General features: G+C 70.0%; 1 protein-coding gene across 6 annotated transcripts in view; it reads right to left on the minus strand.

Moving 5' to 3' along the window:
• Positions 1-18,044, minus strand: part of FLNC (filamin C) — a 41,846-nt gene extending 23,802 nt beyond the window's left edge. For 5 of the 6 annotated variants that reach the window (XR_012834617.1, XM_075748640.1, XM_075748471.1 and 2 more), the window contains exons 1-20: positions 17,121-18,044; positions 14,078-14,338; positions 13,241-13,338; positions 12,467-12,617; positions 11,831-11,949; positions 11,631-11,708; positions 11,246-11,408; positions 9,677-9,877; positions 8,938-9,075; positions 7,932-8,058; positions 6,827-6,963; positions 5,889-6,082; positions 5,022-5,135; positions 4,304-4,447; positions 3,901-4,024; positions 3,569-3,729; positions 3,326-3,416; positions 2,574-2,743; positions 1,221-1,338; positions 526-788 (exon numbers count right to left, since the gene is read on the minus strand). Coding sequence is in view for 5 of the 6 variants with exons in the window: in XM_075748640.1 (XP_075604755.1) it covers positions 526-788; positions 1,221-1,338; positions 2,574-2,743; positions 3,326-3,416; positions 3,569-3,729; positions 3,901-4,024; positions 4,304-4,447; positions 5,022-5,135; positions 5,889-6,082; positions 6,827-6,963; positions 7,932-8,058; positions 8,938-9,075; positions 9,677-9,877; positions 11,246-11,408; positions 11,631-11,708; positions 11,831-11,949; positions 12,467-12,617; positions 13,241-13,338; positions 14,078-14,338; positions 17,121-17,457 (3,189 nt within the window). In the remaining variant the exon portion in view is untranslated. Of the gene's footprint in view, positions 1-525; positions 789-1,220; positions 1,339-2,573; positions 2,744-3,325; positions 3,417-3,568; positions 3,730-3,900; positions 4,025-4,303; positions 4,448-5,021; positions 5,136-5,888; positions 6,083-6,826; positions 6,964-7,931; positions 8,059-8,937; positions 9,076-9,676; positions 9,878-11,245; positions 11,409-11,630; positions 11,709-11,830; positions 11,950-12,466; positions 12,618-13,240; positions 13,339-13,809; positions 13,845-14,077; positions 14,339-17,120 lie in introns of those variants that run through there. The other variant, XM_075748721.1, reaches the window with a different exon arrangement.
• Between the last annotated feature and the right edge of the window lie 1,174 nt (positions 18,045-19,218).

Consider the following 19,218-nt stretch of genomic DNA (forward strand, 5'->3'; position numbering starts at 1 on the left):
GGGGGTGATGGCGGGGAGTGTGTAAGGTGGGTGCAATGGTGGTGAGTGTGCAAGGGATGGGCATGATGACAGTGAGGGTGCAAGGTGGGGGGTGACAGTGGCGAGTGTGCAAGGTGGAAGCGATGGTGGGGAGCATGTGAGGTAGGGGGTGATGGTGGTGAGTGTGCAAGGTATGGGCACGATGGCGGTGAGCGTGCAATGTGTGTGCATGATGGTGGTAAGCGTGCAAGGCGCGGGCACGATGGCAGTCAGCGTGCGGTCACACCCGCAGCACAGCTGTGTGACCCGCACGGGCGGCGTCTGTGCAGCGTGCAAGCCGGGCGAGCAGCGTGCGAGCAGCGTGCAAGCCGGGCGTGCGCGTGCGAGGAGCCCCCACAACCCGCAAGCGGAGAGCGTGCGTGCCAGGAAAGCGCCCGCCAGCGGTGCAGGCGTGCGACAGGGAGCGTGCTGGGCGGGGGGTGTGTGTGTGTGTGTGTGTGTGCACGCTCACGCTCTCGCACACGTGCCGGGCGTGCGAGGACTGACCTTGGAGGGGTCGGGGGGCAGCAGGGCCTCCACGGGGAAGGGGCTGCCGGGGACGGGGTGCCCGTCGTAGGTGACCTCCACCTTGTAGGGTCCCTCCTCGGGGGGGGTGAAGGTGACGGGGTGGGGGGCGCCGGGGGGGGCCGCACCCACCTTGCAGGGGAGGGGGCGGCGGGACGGGCCCGTGACCTTGACCTCCACCTTGCCCTGGCCCCCCGCCCCCGCCGCCTCCACCGTGAAGTCCTGGGGCTGCCCCACCTCCACCTCTGCGGGGGGACGGGGCGTGGGGGGGGGGGGCACCCACATCCGGGTGTCCCCCCCACCCATGGGTGCCCCACACCCACCCACCCACCCACGGGTGCCCCACACCCCGTGCCCGAGGGGGTTCCACACCCCACCCCCCCCAGTACGCCCACGCTATGGGGCACCCCCCACCCCAAACCCATGGGGTGCCCCCCACCCAAGGGTGTCACATCCGCCCCCCCCCCCCCCCCGTGCACCCACCCCCCTAAACCCATGGGGCGCTCCCCACACCTGGGTGCCCCCCACCCCGCCCCACACCCAAGGGTGTCCCCCCCCACCCATGCTGCACCCACCCCCCCCAAACCCATGGGGTCTCCACCCCCGGGTGCCCCCCCACCCCCGGGTGCTCCCCCCACCCCTGGGTGCCCCCCCACCCCTGGGTGCCCCCCACTCACTGCTGTTGAGCCCCTGCACCTTGACCTTGGCCAGCTGCAGGGGGGGGGCCACGGTGACGGGGAAGGGGCTCCTGGGGACCTGGTCCCCCCCGTAGGTGACCACCACGGCCAGGGGACCCTGTGGGTGCACCCGCACCTTAGGGTGCTGCTGGGGGAGGGCACGCACCCCCCCACACACACACACCTGTACCCATGGGTGCCCGTGGGGGGGATGCTGAGGGATTGGGGGCACCCATGGGTGCTCGTGGGAGGGTGCCCAGGGGGTCCCTGGGAGCAGGAGGAGGTTCAGGACAAGCACCCATGGGTGCTGGCGGGGGGGGGGCACAAGGGGGGGTGTCAAAGTCCCAGGGATGGGTGGGGGGGCACCCATGGGACTGGGGGGTCAGGGGGTCCTGGGGGGCACAGCTGGCCACAGAGGGGGGCACGCCTTGGGGGTGCCGGGGTGATGGGGTGTCCGTGAGGGTGCACCTATGGGTGCTGCTATGGGATGGGGTGCCACTATGGGTGCTGCTATGGGGTGACGCTATGGGGTGCCCCTATGGGATGGGGTGCTGCTATGGGTGCTGCTATGGGGTGTCCCTATGGGGCGGGGTGCACAGAGGGGTGCTGCTATGGGGTGCCCCTGTGGCATGGGGTGCTGCTATGGGGTGCCCTATGGGTGCTGCTATGGGGTAGTGCTATGGGGCAGCCCTATGGGATTGGGTGCTGCTGTGGGTGCCCCTATGGGGTGCCCCTATGGCATAGAGTGCGCAGAGGGGTGCTGCTATGGGGTGACGCTATGGGTGCTGCTGTGGGGTGCCCCTATGGGGCGGGGTGCACAGAGGGGTGCTGCCATGGGGCGCCCTATGGGTGCTGCTATGGGGTGCTGCTATGGGGCAGGGCGCACAGAGGGGTGCTGCCATGGGGCGCCCTATGGGTGCTGTATGGGTGCCCCTATGGGGCAGGGCGCACAGAGGGGTGCTGCCATGGGGCGCCCTATGGGTGCTGTATGGGTGCCCCTGTGGGGCAGGGCGCACAGAGGGGTGCTGCCATGGGGCGCCCTATGGGTGCTGTATGGGTGCCCCTATGGGGCAGGGCGCACAGAGGGGTGCTGCCATGGGGTGCCCTATGGGTGCTGCCATGGGGCACCCTATGGGTGCTGTATGGGTGCCCCTGTGGGGCAGGGCGCACAGAGGGGTGCTGCCATGGGGCGCCCTATGGGTGCTGCTATGGGGTGCCCCTATGGGGCAGGGCGCACAGAGGGGTGCTGCCATGGGGTGCCCTATGGGTGCTGCTATGGGGTGCCCCTGTGGGGCGGGGCGCACAGAGGGGTGCTGCCATGGGGCGCCCTATGGGTGCTGTATGGGTGCCCACCTGCTGCAGCGGGGTGTACTTGACGGTGTAGGAGTAGTCGTGGTTGTCGATGACCTCGAAGTCGCGCACGGCGGGGCCCTGCCCCGGCCCCCCAAACTGCACCTCCAGGGGGGCCTTGCCCGCCCCCTTCGTCTGCACCGTGAAGTGGGTGGGCTTCCCCACCTCCACGCCTGCGCCGCACCGTCAGCGCCCGCCGCCGCCACCCGCCACCCGCCGCCACCCGGGGCCCCGCCCCACGGCACCCACCAGCACCCACAGCCCCTGCCCCACGGCACCCTGCCCCACAGCACCCACAATCCCAGCCCCACAGCACCCTGCCCCACAGCACCCACCAGCACCCACGGCCCCTGCCCCACAGCACATGCCTGCACCCACAGCCCCTGCCCCACAGCCCCCATCCCCACAGCACCCACAGCCCCTGCCCCACAGCCCCCATCCCCACAGCACCCACAGCCCCTGCCCCACAGCACCCATCCCCACAGCACCCAAAGTCCCTGCCCCACAGCACCCATCCCCACAGCACCCAAAGTCCCTGCCCCACAGCACCCATCCCCACAGCACTCACAGCCCCCACAGCACCCTGATCCACAGCACCCACCAGCACCCACGGCCCCTGCCCCACAGCACCCATCCCCACAGCACTCACAGCCCCCACAGCACCCACGGTCCCCACAGCCCCTGCCCCACAGCACCCATCCCCACAGCACCCACAATCCTTGCCCTATAGCACCCACAGCCCCCACGGCACCCACCTGTCCGGCTGAGCCCGGGTCCCTCCGCCTTGACCTTGCTGGCGTCGTGGGATGGGTCCACCTTGATGCGGAAGGGGCTGCTGGGGATCTCCTGGGGACAGAGACGGCGGCACGGTGGCACAGTGGCACGGTGGCACTGCCGGGGGATGGACCCCCCCCCCCGCCATGGGGCCCGGGTGGGTGCGGGGTGACGCCCCGGGCCCCCGCCGTGGGGCGGGATGGGTGACGGGTGACGGGCGGTACCTGGTTGGCGAAGAGCACCATGATGGTGTAGAGCCCGGCGCCCGGCGGCGTGTACTTCACCGTGAAGGTGTCGTTGTCGTTCTTGATGATGTCAAAGTCGATGTCGGCCTCCAGCGGACCCACCACGCCCGGGGCGCATTTGATGCCGATGCTCACGTCACCTGCGAGGTGTCCCCACCGTCAGCACCCCGACACCCTGCGCCTCTGGGGGGGGGGCACCGAGGGCTGGGGGGCACCAGGGATGCGGGACCGGGACCGGGGATGCTCGACGTGGGCGTCACACCCACAGAGGGGTCCCCACGGGTGCCCCCCCACCCACAGTGGGTACCCACCCTGCCCGGCCTCGCTGCAGTCGACGGTGAAGTAGGTGGGCTCGTTGGCCTTCAGCCCCGTCTTCTCCACGCCCGGCCCGTAGACCTTCACCTTGCCGGGGTGGCTGCCCTCGCCCACGTTCACCTACGGGCACGGGGAGCGTCACCCACTGGGCACCCCGGGGTGCCAGGACCCCCCTCCCCCCCCGCCCCGTGCCCAGGCACCCCATAACCTGGCACCCACGTAACCCACGCGTCCCATCACCCTGCCTCAGCACCCCATGGGGTCTGGGACCCTCAGCCCCACCCTGGCACCCCACCTCTATCACCCGTGGGATCCCCACCCCAGCACCCCATCGATCTGGGACCCTCCCACCTCCATGCCCAGCACCCCATGGCCACCCCAGCGCCCCATGGCACCCACGCGGAAGGGGCTGCGGGGGGTGGTGACGCCCCCCCAGGTGACAATGATGGTGTGCTTGATGGCCTTGGTGGGCACGTAGACGCAGTGGTAGGTGCCGTCCCCGTTGTCCTTCACCTTGATGTCGATGGGGCAGCCCTCGGCGTCCTGCGGGCACCGGGGAGGGGGTGAGGGGACCCGTGGCACCCAACGGCACCCATTGGCACCCAACGGTGCCCAACGGCACTCAACAGCACTCAACGATGGCCAACAGTACCCAACGGCACCCAATGGTGCCCAGTGGTGCCCAACAGTGGTCAATGGTGCCCAACGGTGGCCAACGGCACCCAATGGCAGCCAACGGCACCCAATGGCAGCCAACGGTGGCCAATGGCGGTCAATGGCGCCCAATGGTACCCAAAGGTGCCCAACAGTGGTCAATGGCACCCAATGGTGGCCAACAGCACCCAATGGCACTCAACCGTGGCCAACGGTGGCCAACGGCGGTCAATGGCGCCCAACGGTGGCCAACGGCACCCAAAGGTACCCAACAGCGGTCAATGGCACCCAATGGTGGCCAACAGCGGTCAATGGCACTCAACAGTGGTCAACGGCAGTCAATGGCGCCCAACGGTGGCCAACAGCACCCAATGGCACTCAACGGTGGCCAACGGCACTCAATGGTGGCCAACGGCGCCCAACAGCGGCCAATGGTGGCCAGTGGCACCCAAGAGTGCCCTACCTGGGCATAGAGCTTAAGGGGACCCTTGCCAGCGCCGCGGGTGTCGATGGTGAACTCTGCCGGCCGCTCCACGATGCAGCCGGTGGGCTCCAGCCCCGGCCCAAAGGCCTTCACCTATGGGTGGGGGTGAGGGTGGGGGGTCAGGGCTGCGCCGGCACCCCCAGCACCCATGGGGTGGAGGGTGAGGGGAGGGAGAGCAGCACATGGGGGTGCAAAGATGGGGGAGATCACCCATGGGTGCACAGACAGGGAGCAGCACCCATGGGTGCGGGGGGTGCCTGGACAGGGTGCCATGCCCATGGGCACAGAGGGTGCCAGCGCGGTCTATGCCAGGGACAGGGGACGGCGGGTGGGGGGCAGAAGGGGGTGCAGTGGGGCGCAATGGGGCACTGCAGGGTGCTATGGGGCACGGCAGGGGGTAATGGGGTGCTATGGGGCGCAATGGGGTGCTACAGGGCACAAGAAGGTGCTATGGGGTCATATGGGGTGCAGCAGGGTGCTATGGCGTGCTATGGGGCGCAGCGGGGTGCTATGGGTTGTATGGGGTGCTATGGGTTGTATGGGGCACAGCGGGGTGCTAAGGGGCACAGCGGGGTGCTATGGGTTGTACGGGGTGCAGTGGGGTGCAGTGGGGTTGTGTGGGGCACAGCGGGGTGCTATGGGGCGCAGCGGGGTGCTATGGGTTGTATGGGGTGCTATGGGTTGTATGGGGCACAGCGGGGTGCTAAGGGGCACAGCGGGGTGCTATGGGTTGTACGGGGTGCAGTAGGGTGCAGTGGGGTTGTGTGGGGCACAGCGGGGTGCTATGGGGTGCTATGGGGCACAGCGGGGTGCTATGGGGTGCTATGGGGCGCAGCGGGGCGGCACCTTCTCGGGCCAGGAGTCGGCGGGGGCGGGCAGGATGTGTGCGATGAAGGGGCTGTCCTTGATGTCCTCGTCGTCGCACACCACGTGCACGGCGTACTCCCCCGGCTCGGTGGGCCAGTACCGCACGTCGCACGACCCGTCGCCCTTGTCGTCACACTCGATCTTGGCCTGGGACGGGCCCTCGATGGAGAACCCTGCGGGGGGACAGGGCGGGGGGACACCACCGCGTCACCACGGGGGCCCGATGCTCCGCACGCGTCCCCACCACGGTGTCCCCCACGTGTCCCCGTGTCGGTCCCCACGTTCCCACCATGTCCCCCCTCCATCCCCACATCCCCACCACGGTGCTGCCTTCACCGTGCCCACGTCCCCACCATGGTGCCATCCCCTCCATCCCCACATCCCCACCACGATGTCCCCCCTCCATCCCCACCTCCTGGTGTCCCCACGTCCTGGTGTCCCCCCTCCATCCCCACGTCCCCACCATGTCGTCCCCCCTCCCCATCATGATGCCACCTTCACCGTGCCCACGTCCCCACCATGGTGCCATCCCTCCATCCCCACGTCCCCACCATGATGCCACCTTCACCATCCCCACGTCCCCCCTCCACCCCCATGTCCCCACCACGATGTCCCCTCCATCCCCACCACGGTGTCCCCCCCGTCCATCCCCACATCCCCACCATGATGTCCCCCTGTCCATCCCCACCACAGTGTCCCCCCTGTCCATCCCCACGTCCCCACCATGTCATACCCCCTCCCCACCATGATGCCACCTTCACCATCCCCACGTCCCCCCTCCATCCCCATGTCCCCACCACGATGTCCCCGCTCCATCCCCACCACGGTGTCCCCCCCCTCCATCCCCACGTCCCGGTGTCCCCCCCGTCCATCCCCACGTCCCCACCGCGGTGTCCCCGTCCCCCCCCCCGGCTCACCCAGGGTCCCCACTTCGGTGCCGATGGCCTCCACCACGAAGCCGGCCGCCCGGCCCACCACGCCGCCCACCAGCCCCGGCCCCCAGGCCCGCACCTTCTGCACGCCCGGCGCCGCCGCCACCTGCACCTCGAAGGGGCTGCCGCACCGCCTCAGCACGCGCCTCGCACGCCCCTCGCACGCCCCTGCTGTTCCGCCCCCTCGCACACCTGCCCCCCCCTTGGTGTTCCGCCCCCTTGCACGCCCCGCGCTCTCCTTGCGCGCCCCTTTGCACGCCTTCCCTCTGCCTTGCACGCACCGCTCACGCGCGTGCCCCCTCGCACAGCCCCTGCACAACGTGCACGCCCCTCGCACGCCCCTCGCACGCCCCTCGCGCACCTCCTTGCACACCCCCACACACCCTCCGCATGCCTTGCACACCCCTCGCACACCCCCCCCACACGCACACCTCCTTGCACACCCCTCACACACACCCCAGATGCCCACCTCCTTGCACACCCCTCGCACGCTCTCCCCCTCTCCTGCACACACCCCCACACACACACACCTCCTTGCACACCCCTCGCACACCCTCCCCATCCCTTGCACACCCCCCCCACACGCACACCTCCTTGCACGCCCCTCACACACCCTCCACGTGCCTTCCACGCTCCCCCATCACACACACCTCCTCACACGCCCTCCCCCTCCCTTGCGCATCCCTTGCACGCCTCCTCGCACACACACCCCCCCCCACGCCTCCCTACTCACCCACCCCATCCCTTGCACACCCACACCTCCTTGCACACCCACCCCATCCCTCGCACACCCCCCACGCACACCTCCTTGCACACCCTCCCCACACCCCCCGCCCCGTCCCCACTCCTCCCTTCCCACCCCCTCCCACGCCTTGCACGCCCCCCCCCCCTTGCACACCCACTCACACTCACCCCACCCACCCTGGGAGCCCGGAGGGGCCGGGGAGGGGGCAGACGCGGACGCGTCTGCCCCCTCCCCGGCCCCTCCGGGCTCCCAAGGGAAAAGGGGGGTGTCGGTGCAAGAGGGGGGGGTGTGTGTGTGTGTCCCATGGGTGGGGGGGGGTCCCATGGGTGGGGGGTGTCAGCTGACCTGCGTGGGATGGCGTAGCCCCCCCAGGTGATGGCCACCTGGTACTTGCCGGGCACGGCGGGGTGGTACTCGCACTCGTAGACGCCGTCACCCGCGTCCCGCACCGACACCGGCTCCTCCGTGCCCTCTGTGAAACGGGGAGGGGGGGGGCACCCCCTCATTGGTACCCACGCACCCCCACCCATGGGACCCCCCCACAGCCGTGGGACCCCCCCCAAACCACTTACCCCCCACCCATGGGACCCCATCCACCCATAGGACCCCCCCAAATCACCACCCCATGGAACCCCCCCACCCATGGGACCCTCCCATGAGACACCCCACCCAAGGGTTCCCCCCAACCACTTACCCCCCACCCATGGGACCCCCCCCCACCTATAGGACCCCCCCAAATCACCACCCCATGGAACCCCCCCCCCCACCCATGGGACCCCCCCATGAGACACCCCACCCAAGGGTTCCCCCCAATCACTCACCCCCCACCCATGGGACCCCCCTCTCACAGCCGTGGGACCCCCCCCAAACCACTTACCCCCCACCCATGGGACCTCCCCCACCCATGGGACCCCCCCCCAACCACTTACCCCCCACCCATGGGACCCCACCCACCCATGGGACCCCCCCAAATCACCACCCCATGGAACCCCCCACCACCACCCATGGGACCCCCCCCATGAGAGACCCCCCCCCCCCAAGGGTTCCCCCCAATCACTCACCCCCCACCCATGGGACCCCCCCACCCATGGGACACCCCCACACACCCCCACACGGGGGCAGCAGTCACCCACGCACACCACCTTGCACGCTCCCTTGCACGCCCCTACACCCTTGCACGCCCCCCCGCCTTGCCCCCGCACCCTTGCACACCCCCCTCGCACTCTTGCACACCCACCCTTGCACACCCCCCTCCACTCTTGCACGCCCACCCTTACACACCCACCCTTGCCCCCTCCCACCCACCCCGCCTTGCACGCCCGCCCTCGCACGCCCGCCCTCGCACACTCACTGGGCCCCTTGAGGAGCACGCGCAGGTCCCCGGTGCCGGCGCCCTTGGTGAGCACCCTGAAGTCGGCCGCCTCGTGCACTCGCACGCCCTTGGGCTGCAGCCCCCGGCCCGTGGCCCGGCACGCCGACGGGGTGCACGCTGCCGGCACAGCACCCTCAGCACCCTCGGCACCCTCCGCGGCACCCACCAGCCCTCGGGGGAGCTGGGTGCCCCAGGGAAGGGTTTAGGGGTGCTGGGGGGGGGGTGTGTGCGGATGGACACGGGGTCCCCAGGGGCATAAGGGTGCTGTGGGTGCTAAGGGTGCTATGGGGACATGGGGGCACCCTGGGGACACCCCAGAGACAGGGGGGTGCCGTGGGGTCCCCAGGAACGTAAGGGTGCTATAGGGACACCCGGGGACAGAAGGGACCCATGGGGGCACCCCGGGACTGGTGGGTGTCACAGGGGCACCCCGGGGACACTGCGGGCACGGGGGGGGGGGGACATGGACAGAGGGACACCCTGGGGGGGTGCGAGGGTGACACGGGACAACCCTTGGGGCCACGGGGAGCCACGGGGCCACCACGGGCACCCAGGGGTGCCACAGGGACACCTGAGGAACTGACAGGTGCCACGGGGCCACCACGGGCACCCAGGGGTGCCACAGGGACACCTGAGGAACTGACAGGTGCCACGGGGCCACCACGGGCACCCAGGGGTGCCACAGGGCCAGGGCAGGGCCCCCCGGGGCAGGTCTCACCTTCAGCCACGTTGACGGTGAAGGGGCTTTTGGGGATCTGGGCGCCGGCGTAGGTGACGCAGACGGTGTGTGGCCCCTCCAGGACGGGCCGGTAGGTGCAGCGGTAGATGTTGTCCCCCTTGTCCTCCAGCATCACCTCCACCGTGTCCCGCCGGCCCTGGGGGTCCACGATCACCACCCCGACGTCGCCCGGGCCGGCCCCTGCCACCGCGAGGACACGGGTTCAGCGTCACCCGGCCACGCCACGGCCGTGCCACCGTGACAACATGGTCCCAGTGCCACCCAACGCCACCATGGCCATGCCACCGTGAGAACATGGTCCCAGTGCCACCCAGCCATGCCGTGGCCGTGCCACCATGGGGATGTGGCCTCAGTGCCATCCAGCCATGCCATGGCTGTGCCACCATGAGAACATGGCACCAGGAGCCACCCAATGCCACCATGGCCATCCCACCAAGAGGACATGGCCCCAGAGCCACCCGGCCACGCCATGGCCATGCCACCGTGAGAACGTGGTCCCAGTGCCACTTCGCCATGCCACAGCCATGCCACCAAGAGGATGTGTCCCCGGAGCCACCCGACCACACCATGGCCATGCCACCATGAGGACACGGTCTCAGTGCCACCCAGCACCACCATGGCCATGCCACCAAGAGGACATGGCCCCAGAGTCACCAGGCTATGCCATGGCCATGCCACCACGAGGACATGGTCTCGGTGCCACCAGGCCATGCCACGGCCATGTCACCATGAGAACGTGGGACCAGGAGCCACCCAATGCCACCATGGCCATCCCACCAAGAGGACGTGGCCCCAGAGCCACCCGGCCATGCCATGGCCATGCCACCATGAGAACGTTGTCCCAGTGCCACCCAATGCCACCATGGCCATGCCACCCTGAGAACGTGGCCCCAGAGCCACGCGGCTGTGCCGCATCTTGGTGTCCTTTGGCCATGTCACAGCAAGGACATGACCCCAGGGCCACCAGGCCATGACATGGTGAGGATTACCTAGCCAAGTCAGGGCAAGGACATGGGCTCAGTGTCACTTGGCCATCCCATGGCCATGCCACCATGAGAACGTGGTCCCAGTGCCACCCAATGCCACCATGGCCATGCCACCAAGAGGACATGGCACCAGAGCCATCCAACAGCACCATGGCCACGGCTGTGCGACCATGAGAACAGATCTCCAGAGCCACCGTGGCCATGCCACCCAAGAGGACATGGCACCAGAGCCACCCAACACTGCCATGGCCATGCCACCGTGGGGATGTGTCCCCAGAGCCACCCAGCCATGCCATGGCCGTGCCACCATGAGAACATGGTACCAGAGCCACCCAACAGCACCATGGCCATGCCACCATGAGGACACATCTCCAGAGCCACCCAACAGCACCATGGCCATGCCACCATGGGGATGTGTCCCCAGAGCCACCAGGCCATGCCACGGCCATGCCACCATGAGGACACCGCCATGGCCACGTCACACCTCAGCGTCACCACGTGCCCACAGCTCCCCGGAGCAGTGACACCCCCCTCCCCGTGCGCGGTGGCCACCGTGGCCCACCTGCGGTGTAGATGTCGAAGTAGGTGGGCTTGCCGGCCACGTTGCCGACGGGCTCCAGGCCGGGGCCACGCGCCGTCACCTTGTTGGCGTCCCCCAGCGCCATGGCCACGTTGACGCCGAAGGGGCTCTTGTCGATGTTCTGCCCCGCGAACAGCACTGTCACCTGGGGGGGGGGACGGAGGGGGGGGTCAGGGGTGGCCACGTCACCCACCACCACCGACTGACCCCCCCCCGGGACCCTTGTGTCCCCCCGGGGAACCCCAGTGCCCCTGGAGACCCCCAGCACCCGTTTGTGCCGAGCACCCCCCAACATCCCGGGGGCGGGGGGGGGCACCCAGCACCCCGAGGCGTGTGCGGGTGGGGGGGGGGGGCTGTGGGTGCTCACCTTGTGCAGCCCCCCGACCTTGGGCACGTAGGTGACGCTGTACGTCCGCTTCTTGTCGTTGTTGGGGACCACCTTGGCCTGGAGGGGACACCCCGAAAATGGGGGGGGGGGGGTGTGTGTGACACGGAGAGCCGGGGACACACAGCCAGCCAGACACCCCCTGTCGCGGGGGCGTGGGTGGGTGCCCCCCCACCCCGTACCTCCTCGGTGTGACCCTCGGGGTCCTCCACGTAGACCAGGACCTCGCCCACCCCCGCCTCGAGGGTCTCCACGGTGAACTGCGCCGGCTGCAGCACCACGTTCCCCTGCGGCTCGATGCCTGCGGGGGGGGGGGGGGGTCAGGGTGCCCCTGGGGGGGGGTCAGGGTGCTCCCCACAGCACCCCATGGTGGCACCCAGCCCCTGGGACCCCCCCAGCCCCCATCACTTGGGAGCTCCAGGTGGCTCTTGGAGGGGGGGGGGGGACCCTGGGGGTCCCTGGGCATGGGGGGGGGGGATGGGGGACACCCCTGGGGTCCAAAGGGGTCCCTGGGAACAGGGGGGACCCAACCCTGGGGTGTCTCTGGGCATGGGGGGGGGACACGACACCTTGGGGTCCAAGGGGGTCCCTGGGCATGGGGGGGAGGGGGGGGGTGACCTTGGGGTGTCCCTGGGCACAAGGGGGGGGTCCCTGTGTGTGTGTGTGGGAGGGACACCCATGGGTCACCCTCATGCCCTGACGTGCCCCGTCACCCGATGTCACCCCTGCCCCGTGCCCCCTCCCATGGCACCCCTGTGCCGGGTCCCCGAGCCCCCCCTGAGCCCCCTGAGCCCCCCAAGCCCCCCCCCGAGCCGTACCGGGCCCGTAGGCGCGGGCGCGGGCAGGCTGGGGCTGGCGGGCGCGCAGGGGGGCCCCCGGTTTGAGCTTGGCCTTGGGGAACTGGGACAGGTAGGTCATGACCGAGTGCTCGTCCACGTTGGGGTCCACGATCTCCTCGGGGGCGATCACCTGCGGGGACACGGCGCCGTCAGACCCCCCATTCCCCCCCCCCCCCGACACCCCCCGACCCTCTGCCACCCGCCCAGGGCTGCTCCGTGCCTGGGGGGGACCCCGGGGACCCCCCCGCCACCCACCCAGGGACCCCCCTGTGCCCAGGGACCCACTAGAGACCCTCTGCACCCCCAGGGACCCTGTGACACCCCCAGGGACCCCCCCCCATGGCCCAGGGACCCCCTGCACCCCCAGGGACCCTGTGACACCCCCAGGGATGCCCCCCATGGCCCAGGGACCCCCCACACCCCCAGGGACCCCCCCATGCCCAGGGCCACACTAGGGACCCCCCTATACCCCAGGGACCCCCCTGCACCCCCAGGGACCCCCTAAGGACCCCTCATGCACCCTCAGGGACCCCCCCCCCGCCCAGGGGTGCTCTGGAGGGACCCCCTGCACCCCCCCAGAGCCCCCCCCAAGCTCAGGGTCCCCCTGTGGACCCCTCAAGCACCCCCAGGGCCACCCCCAGGGCCACCCCTGCACCTCCAGACCCCCCCCCCCCCCCCGCCGTGTCCGGGGATCCTCCGACCCCCTCAGGGCCCCCCCAAAGCGGGGCCAGCCCCCCCCAGCGCCCCCCGTACCTGGGGCACCCCCAGCCAGTCGTCGGCCTGCTGCATGGCCTCCCGCGCGTTCTGCACCGGCCGCGCCGGGTCCCAGCTCTCCCAGTCCGGGCACAGCCCTGGGGGGGACACGGGGGGTCAGCTGGGCACGGGGGGGCACCCCGCACCTCGGGGGGGGCACCCTGCACCTCCGGGGGGGGGACACCCCCTCCCCAGCCCCGTTACCTTTTGGCCCCAGTGCCCCCCAGCACCCCCAGGGACCCCCCAGTGCCCCCCTCACCCCAGGCACAGTTGCCCCCCAGTGCTCCCAGTACTCCCCAGTGCCGCCCTCACCCCAGGCACAGCTGCCCCCCAGTGCTCCCAGTGCCCCCCAGTACCCCCTCACCCGGGGTGCAGTTGTCCACCAGTGCTCCCAGTACCCCCCAGTACTCCCTCACCCAGGGTGCAGTTGCCCCCCAGTGCTCCCAGTGCCCCCAGTGCCCCCCAGCGCCCTCCAGTGCCCCCCAGCGCCCCCCAGCGCCCCCTCACCCGGGGCACAGTTGTCCACCAGCGCTCCCAGTGCCCCCCAGTACCCCCCAGCGCCCCCTCACCCGGGGCGCAGTTGTCCACCAGTGCTCCCAGTGCCCCCCAGCGCCCCCTCACCCGGGGCGCAGTTGTCCACCAGCGCTCCCAGCGCCCCCCAGTGCCCCCAGTGCCCCCCACCGCCCCCTCAACCGGGGCGCAGTTGCCCCCCAGTACCCCCCAGTGCCCCCCAGCGCCCCCCAGCGCCCCCCAGTGCCCCCCAGCGCCCCCTCACCCGGGGCACAGTTGCCCCCCAGTGCCCCCCAGTACCCCCCAGTGCCCCCAGCGCCCCCTCACCCGGGGCGCAGTTGTCCACCAGCGCTCCCAGCGCCTTCCCGTCGCGCCAGTCCCGGTGGAAGTTGGTGATGGGCAGCTGGGGCACCTTGTGCTGGATCCAGCCCAGCAGGCGCTGCTTGGGGGTCTGCTGCTGGCCCCCCGCCCCCCCCGGGCCCTCGTCCTCCTCGTCCCAGACGGGCATGGAGATGGAGTAGTGCAGGATCAGCGTCCAGACCAGCCCCAGGATCAGCTTCAGGTTCCCGTCCACGATGGCCTTGCTGTCTGCGGGGGCACACGCGTGTGGACACGCACACGGGGGGGCACACACACGTGTATACACACACACACAGGGGGGCACACACGCGCGTGTGGACACACACACGGGGACACACACACACGGGGACACACACACACGCGTGTATACACACATGGGGACACACACACGGGGACACACACACGGGGACACACACACGGGGACACACACACGCGTGTATACACACACATGGGGGGCACACACACATGGGTACACACACGCACAGGGACACACGCACAGGGACACACACACGTGTATATACATACACAGGGACACACACACAGGGACACACACACACACGTGTATACACACACGTGTATACACACACAGGGACACACACACACGTGTATACACACACAGGGACACACACACACACAGGGGGACACACACAGACACACACACATGGGGGTCAGGGGCACATGGGGGCACACGGGTACATGTGTATACACACATGGGTACACACACACGTGTATACACACACAGGGGTCAGGGGCACCTGGGGACACACGTGGGTACACACACACACACACGGGTACACACAGACACACACATGTACGCACACACAGACACACACACACAGGTATACACACATGTATACAGACACACACACACGTGTATACACACATACGTGTAGCCACACACAGACACACCCACACGTATAGACACACACACACACACGTATAGACACACACACACACACACAGCCACACCCCCACACGTACATACACACCCCCCCCCACACACACCCACACGTGTATCCACACCCACACCCACACACACACACACACCCACACACACGTGTATCCACACCCACACACCCCCCCGTGGTGCAGTGGGGACACCCACACCCACCCCCACCCCCCGATGTCCCACGGCACAGGGCGTGGGGTGACACCCCACAGCACCCTGGGGGTCCCTGAGTCCGTGTCCCCCCCCAGCACCCTGGGGTGCCCCCACACAGCACCCTGGGGGTCCCTGCCCCCCCCAGCACCCTGGGGTGCCCCCACACAGCACCCTGGGGGTCCCTGAGTCCGTGTCCCCCCCCAGCACCCCAGGGGTGCCCCCACGCAGCACCCTGGGGGTCCCTGCCCCCCCCAGCACCCCAGGGGTGCCCGGCCCTGCAGGGTGCCGGGATGGGGAAACTGAGGCAGGGAGCTGGGGGGGGGGGGAGGGGACCCCCAGGCATCCCGGCCCCCTCCCCCACGGCCCGCAGCCAGGCCCCGGCCGGCCCCTCCCCCCCCCCGGCCGCAGAGCCAACCCCTCCCCCACGCCCACTCCCACCCCCCCACGAGCGATCGTGTTTCGGGGAGGAAATGGGCTGCAGATGTGGCCGGCACCCCGCGGGGGGCCCCACCCCCCCCCCCACTGCTGGGCCTCGGGGGGGGGACCCCAACAGCGGGGGGGACCCCAAAGGGGGGGGGGACCCCAACAGCGGGGGGGGGGACCCCAACAGCGGGGGGGGGCAGGGAATGGGGGGGGCAGGGAATGGGGGGCCCCCTCCCCCCCCCGTGCACCCTCTGGGTCTGCGTGTGCAAGGAGGGGGTGTGCACACGCGTGTGCGCTCCCCCTGCAACACGCACACGCCCCCTTGCCCCGTGCAACCGCGTGCGCGAGCCCCGCGGTGGAAGGGCGTGAGCGTGCAAACGGGCGTGCGCGCGTGCAACAGGCGGAGCGCGCACACGCGTGCGTTCGTGAGCGCGCGCCGGGCCCGGCACATGCGTATTCGCCGCGTGCGTGCAAGGGGCGTGACCCTGCGTGCGCGTGCACACGTGCACGAGCGTGCAAGGGAGGTCACCCTGCAGCTGTCGGGGTGGCGGGTGGGCGCTGGGGCCCCGTGCGAGGGGCGAGCGAGGGGCGAGCGTGCGGGGGCTGAGCGTGCCCCCGCAGCGTGAGCTCACCGGCACGCGGCCCCCGAGCCAAGAGTGAGCTCAGCGCAGCCCCCACCCCCCCGCGCGGCCTTGCACGGCCCTTCGCACGAGGCCCAGACCCTCAACCCGCCTCGCACGGCCCCTCGCACCACTGCGCGCGTGACCCAGACCCCCGGCCCGAGCCCCTCGCACGGGGCCCAGACCCCCGGCCCGGCCCGGCCCGAGTCCTTGCACGCTCGTCCCATTCCCACTTGTCCATCACTCCTGCTCTTGCACACTCATCGCCAGCCTCATTCCCGCACCTCCAGCGCCCCTGCTCTGGCACACTCGCCCCATTCCCACTCCTCCATCGCCCCTGCCCTCGCACACTCATTGCTCATCCCCACTCCTCCATCGCCCTTGCACGCTCATCCCCATTCCCCCTTGCCCATTGCCCCTGACCTTACACCCTCGTTCCCCACCCCGCTCCTCCGCCACTCCTTCCCTTGCACGCTCATCCTCAGCCCCATCCTCACTCGCCCATCACCCCTATCCTTGCACACTCACCCCCTTCCCCACTCCACCCTCCTGCCCTTGCACGCTCCTATTCCCACTCCGTCGCTCCTACCCTCGCACGCTCCTATTCCCAGCCTCGCTCCCGCTTGTCCAGCACCCCTACCCTTGCACGCTCACCCCCCCCAACTCCACTGCCTACCCTTGCACGCTCACCCCCCCAACTCCACCGCCTACCCTTGCACGCTCACCCCCCCAACTCCACCGCCTACCCTTGCACGCTCCTACCCCCACTCCTCCCCCCTCGCACGCTCATCCCCAGCCCCATCCTCGCTCCCCCGCCGCCCCCGCCCTCGCACGCTCACCCCGGCTCCCCTCCTTGCACGCTCACCGATGGAGACCAGCTTGATGTGTTCCCTCTCCAGGAACTCGAGGGCCACCGAGACGTTCTCCAGCTTCATCTGGCGGAAGTTGGGGCGCGGGTGGTACTTGCGCCCCATTTTCTTCTGGCTCAGCACCTCCAGCAGCGCGATGAGGCGCAGCCCGTCGCTCAGGTCCCGCTGCAGGTCCCCGATGCGCTTGTGAACGCACTTGAGGTGCTCGTTGCACCAACGGGTGAAGGTGTTCTGTTGGATCTTCTTCCAGGGAGCGTCCTCCGCCAGGTCCTTCTCGGTGGCCGGGAGCTCCTCCGGCTCCTCCGCGGCGGGCGGCTCGTACGTGGAGTTCATGGTGCTGGGTGGGGGGGTGCTGGGTGGGGGGTGCTGGGTGGGGGGGTGCTGGGTGGGGGGGGGGGCCCCACAGGCCGGGCTGAGGCTTGGGGGAAGGGTCCTGGGTCACTCCCGGTATCCTCAAGCGGGGGGGGTGTTGGGGTCCCTGGGTGGGTGTTGGGGTCCCTGGGTGGGTGCTGGGGTCCCGGCTCAGTCCCGGCGATGGGGTGGGTGTCCCAAAAAATCAGTCCCGGTGCCCGAGGTGGGGGGTCCTGGGTGGGTGCTGGTATCCCGGGTGGGGGGTCCCGGCGCTGGGGGGGACGGTGTCCTGGGTCAGCGCCCGTGTCCCGGGTGGGTGCCGGCGTCCCGGGTGGGAGAGGCGGGTCGGTGCCCGGTGCCCGGTACGGGGGTCCCGCGTTGGGGGGGGGGGGTCCCGGCTCGGTGCCTGGAACGGGCTCCCGGTGTCCCGGGTCAGTCCCGGGTGGATCCCGGTCCCGGGGCGGAGGCGGGCGGCGGGTCCCGGCTGGGAGCGGGGTGCGGAGCGGGGTGCGGAGCGGGGTGCGGAGCGGGGCCCGGGTCGGTTCCCGGTGCCGGGGGCGGCGAGTGGCGGCGCTGGGGGCGGTGGCGGCTTTAAGCGCTGCCCGGCCCGGCCCGCCCCGCCACGGCCACGGAGGGGGCGGCCCCGCGGGGGGGCCTGACCGCAGCCGCTATTTATAGCCCCGAGCTCCGGCACCCCCGAACCCCCCGGCACCCCCGAACAAACACCGGCACCCCCGAACACCGGCACCCCCCCGACACCAGCACCCCCAAACCCCGGCACCCCCAAACACCGGGACCCCCCGGCACCCCCGAACAAACACCGGCACCTCCGAACCCCTCGACACCCCCAAACCCCGGCACCCCTGACACCCCCAAACCCCGGCACCCCCAAACCCCGGAACCCCCCAACACCAGCACCCCCAAACACCGGCACCCCCGAACCCCCTAACTACGGCACCCCCCGACCCTGCTACCTCCGAACCCCCTGACACCCCCAAACACCGGCACCCCCCGACACCAGCACCCCCAAACCCCGGAACCCCCCAAACACCGGCACCCCCGAGCCCCCCAACTCCAGCACCCCCCGACACCGGGACCCCAAACCCTCGCACCCTGGCAAGTCTGAAACCCCGGCACCCCCAAGCCCCGGCCCCCCAAAACCCTGGCACCTCCAAACCCTGACACCCTGGTAACACCAGCACCCCTGAAACGCCAGCACCTCGAAATCCCAGCACCCCCAAAACCCTGGCACCCCAGTACCCCCAAATCCCCGAAACCTCAGCACCCCAAAACCAGCACCCCCAAACCTTGGCAGCCCAGTACCCCGAAACCCCCGCACTCCGAAACACCGGCACCCCCGAATTCTGGCACCTCGGCACCCAGAGACCCCGAAACCCTGAACCCCGAAACCCTGGTAGTTCAAAATCTCCAAAATCCTGACACCCCTGAAACCACGGAGCCCCCACACCCCTGGCACCCCCACACCCCTGGACACCGGTATCCCCAAAGCCTGGCACCCCCAAACCCCAGCACCCCCGAAATCCCAAATCCCCGAAACTCTAGCACCCCCAAAACCCCGCCCCCTCCGAAACCCCGGCACCCCAAAAGCTCAAGCCCCCAGTAGCCCCGGCACCCCAACACCCCGCTGTCCTGATACACCAGCACCCCGACACCCCAAAACCCCAGCACCCCAAAACTTCAGCACCGCCAGCACCCCGGGCACCCTGACACCCCGACACCCCG

This window comes from Balearica regulorum, chromosome 1 (genome assembly GCF_011004875.1).
Source record: "Balearica regulorum gibbericeps isolate bBalReg1 chromosome 1, bBalReg1.pri, whole genome shotgun sequence".
Classification (NCBI taxonomy): domain Eukaryota; kingdom Metazoa; phylum Chordata; class Aves; order Gruiformes; family Gruidae; genus Balearica; species Balearica regulorum.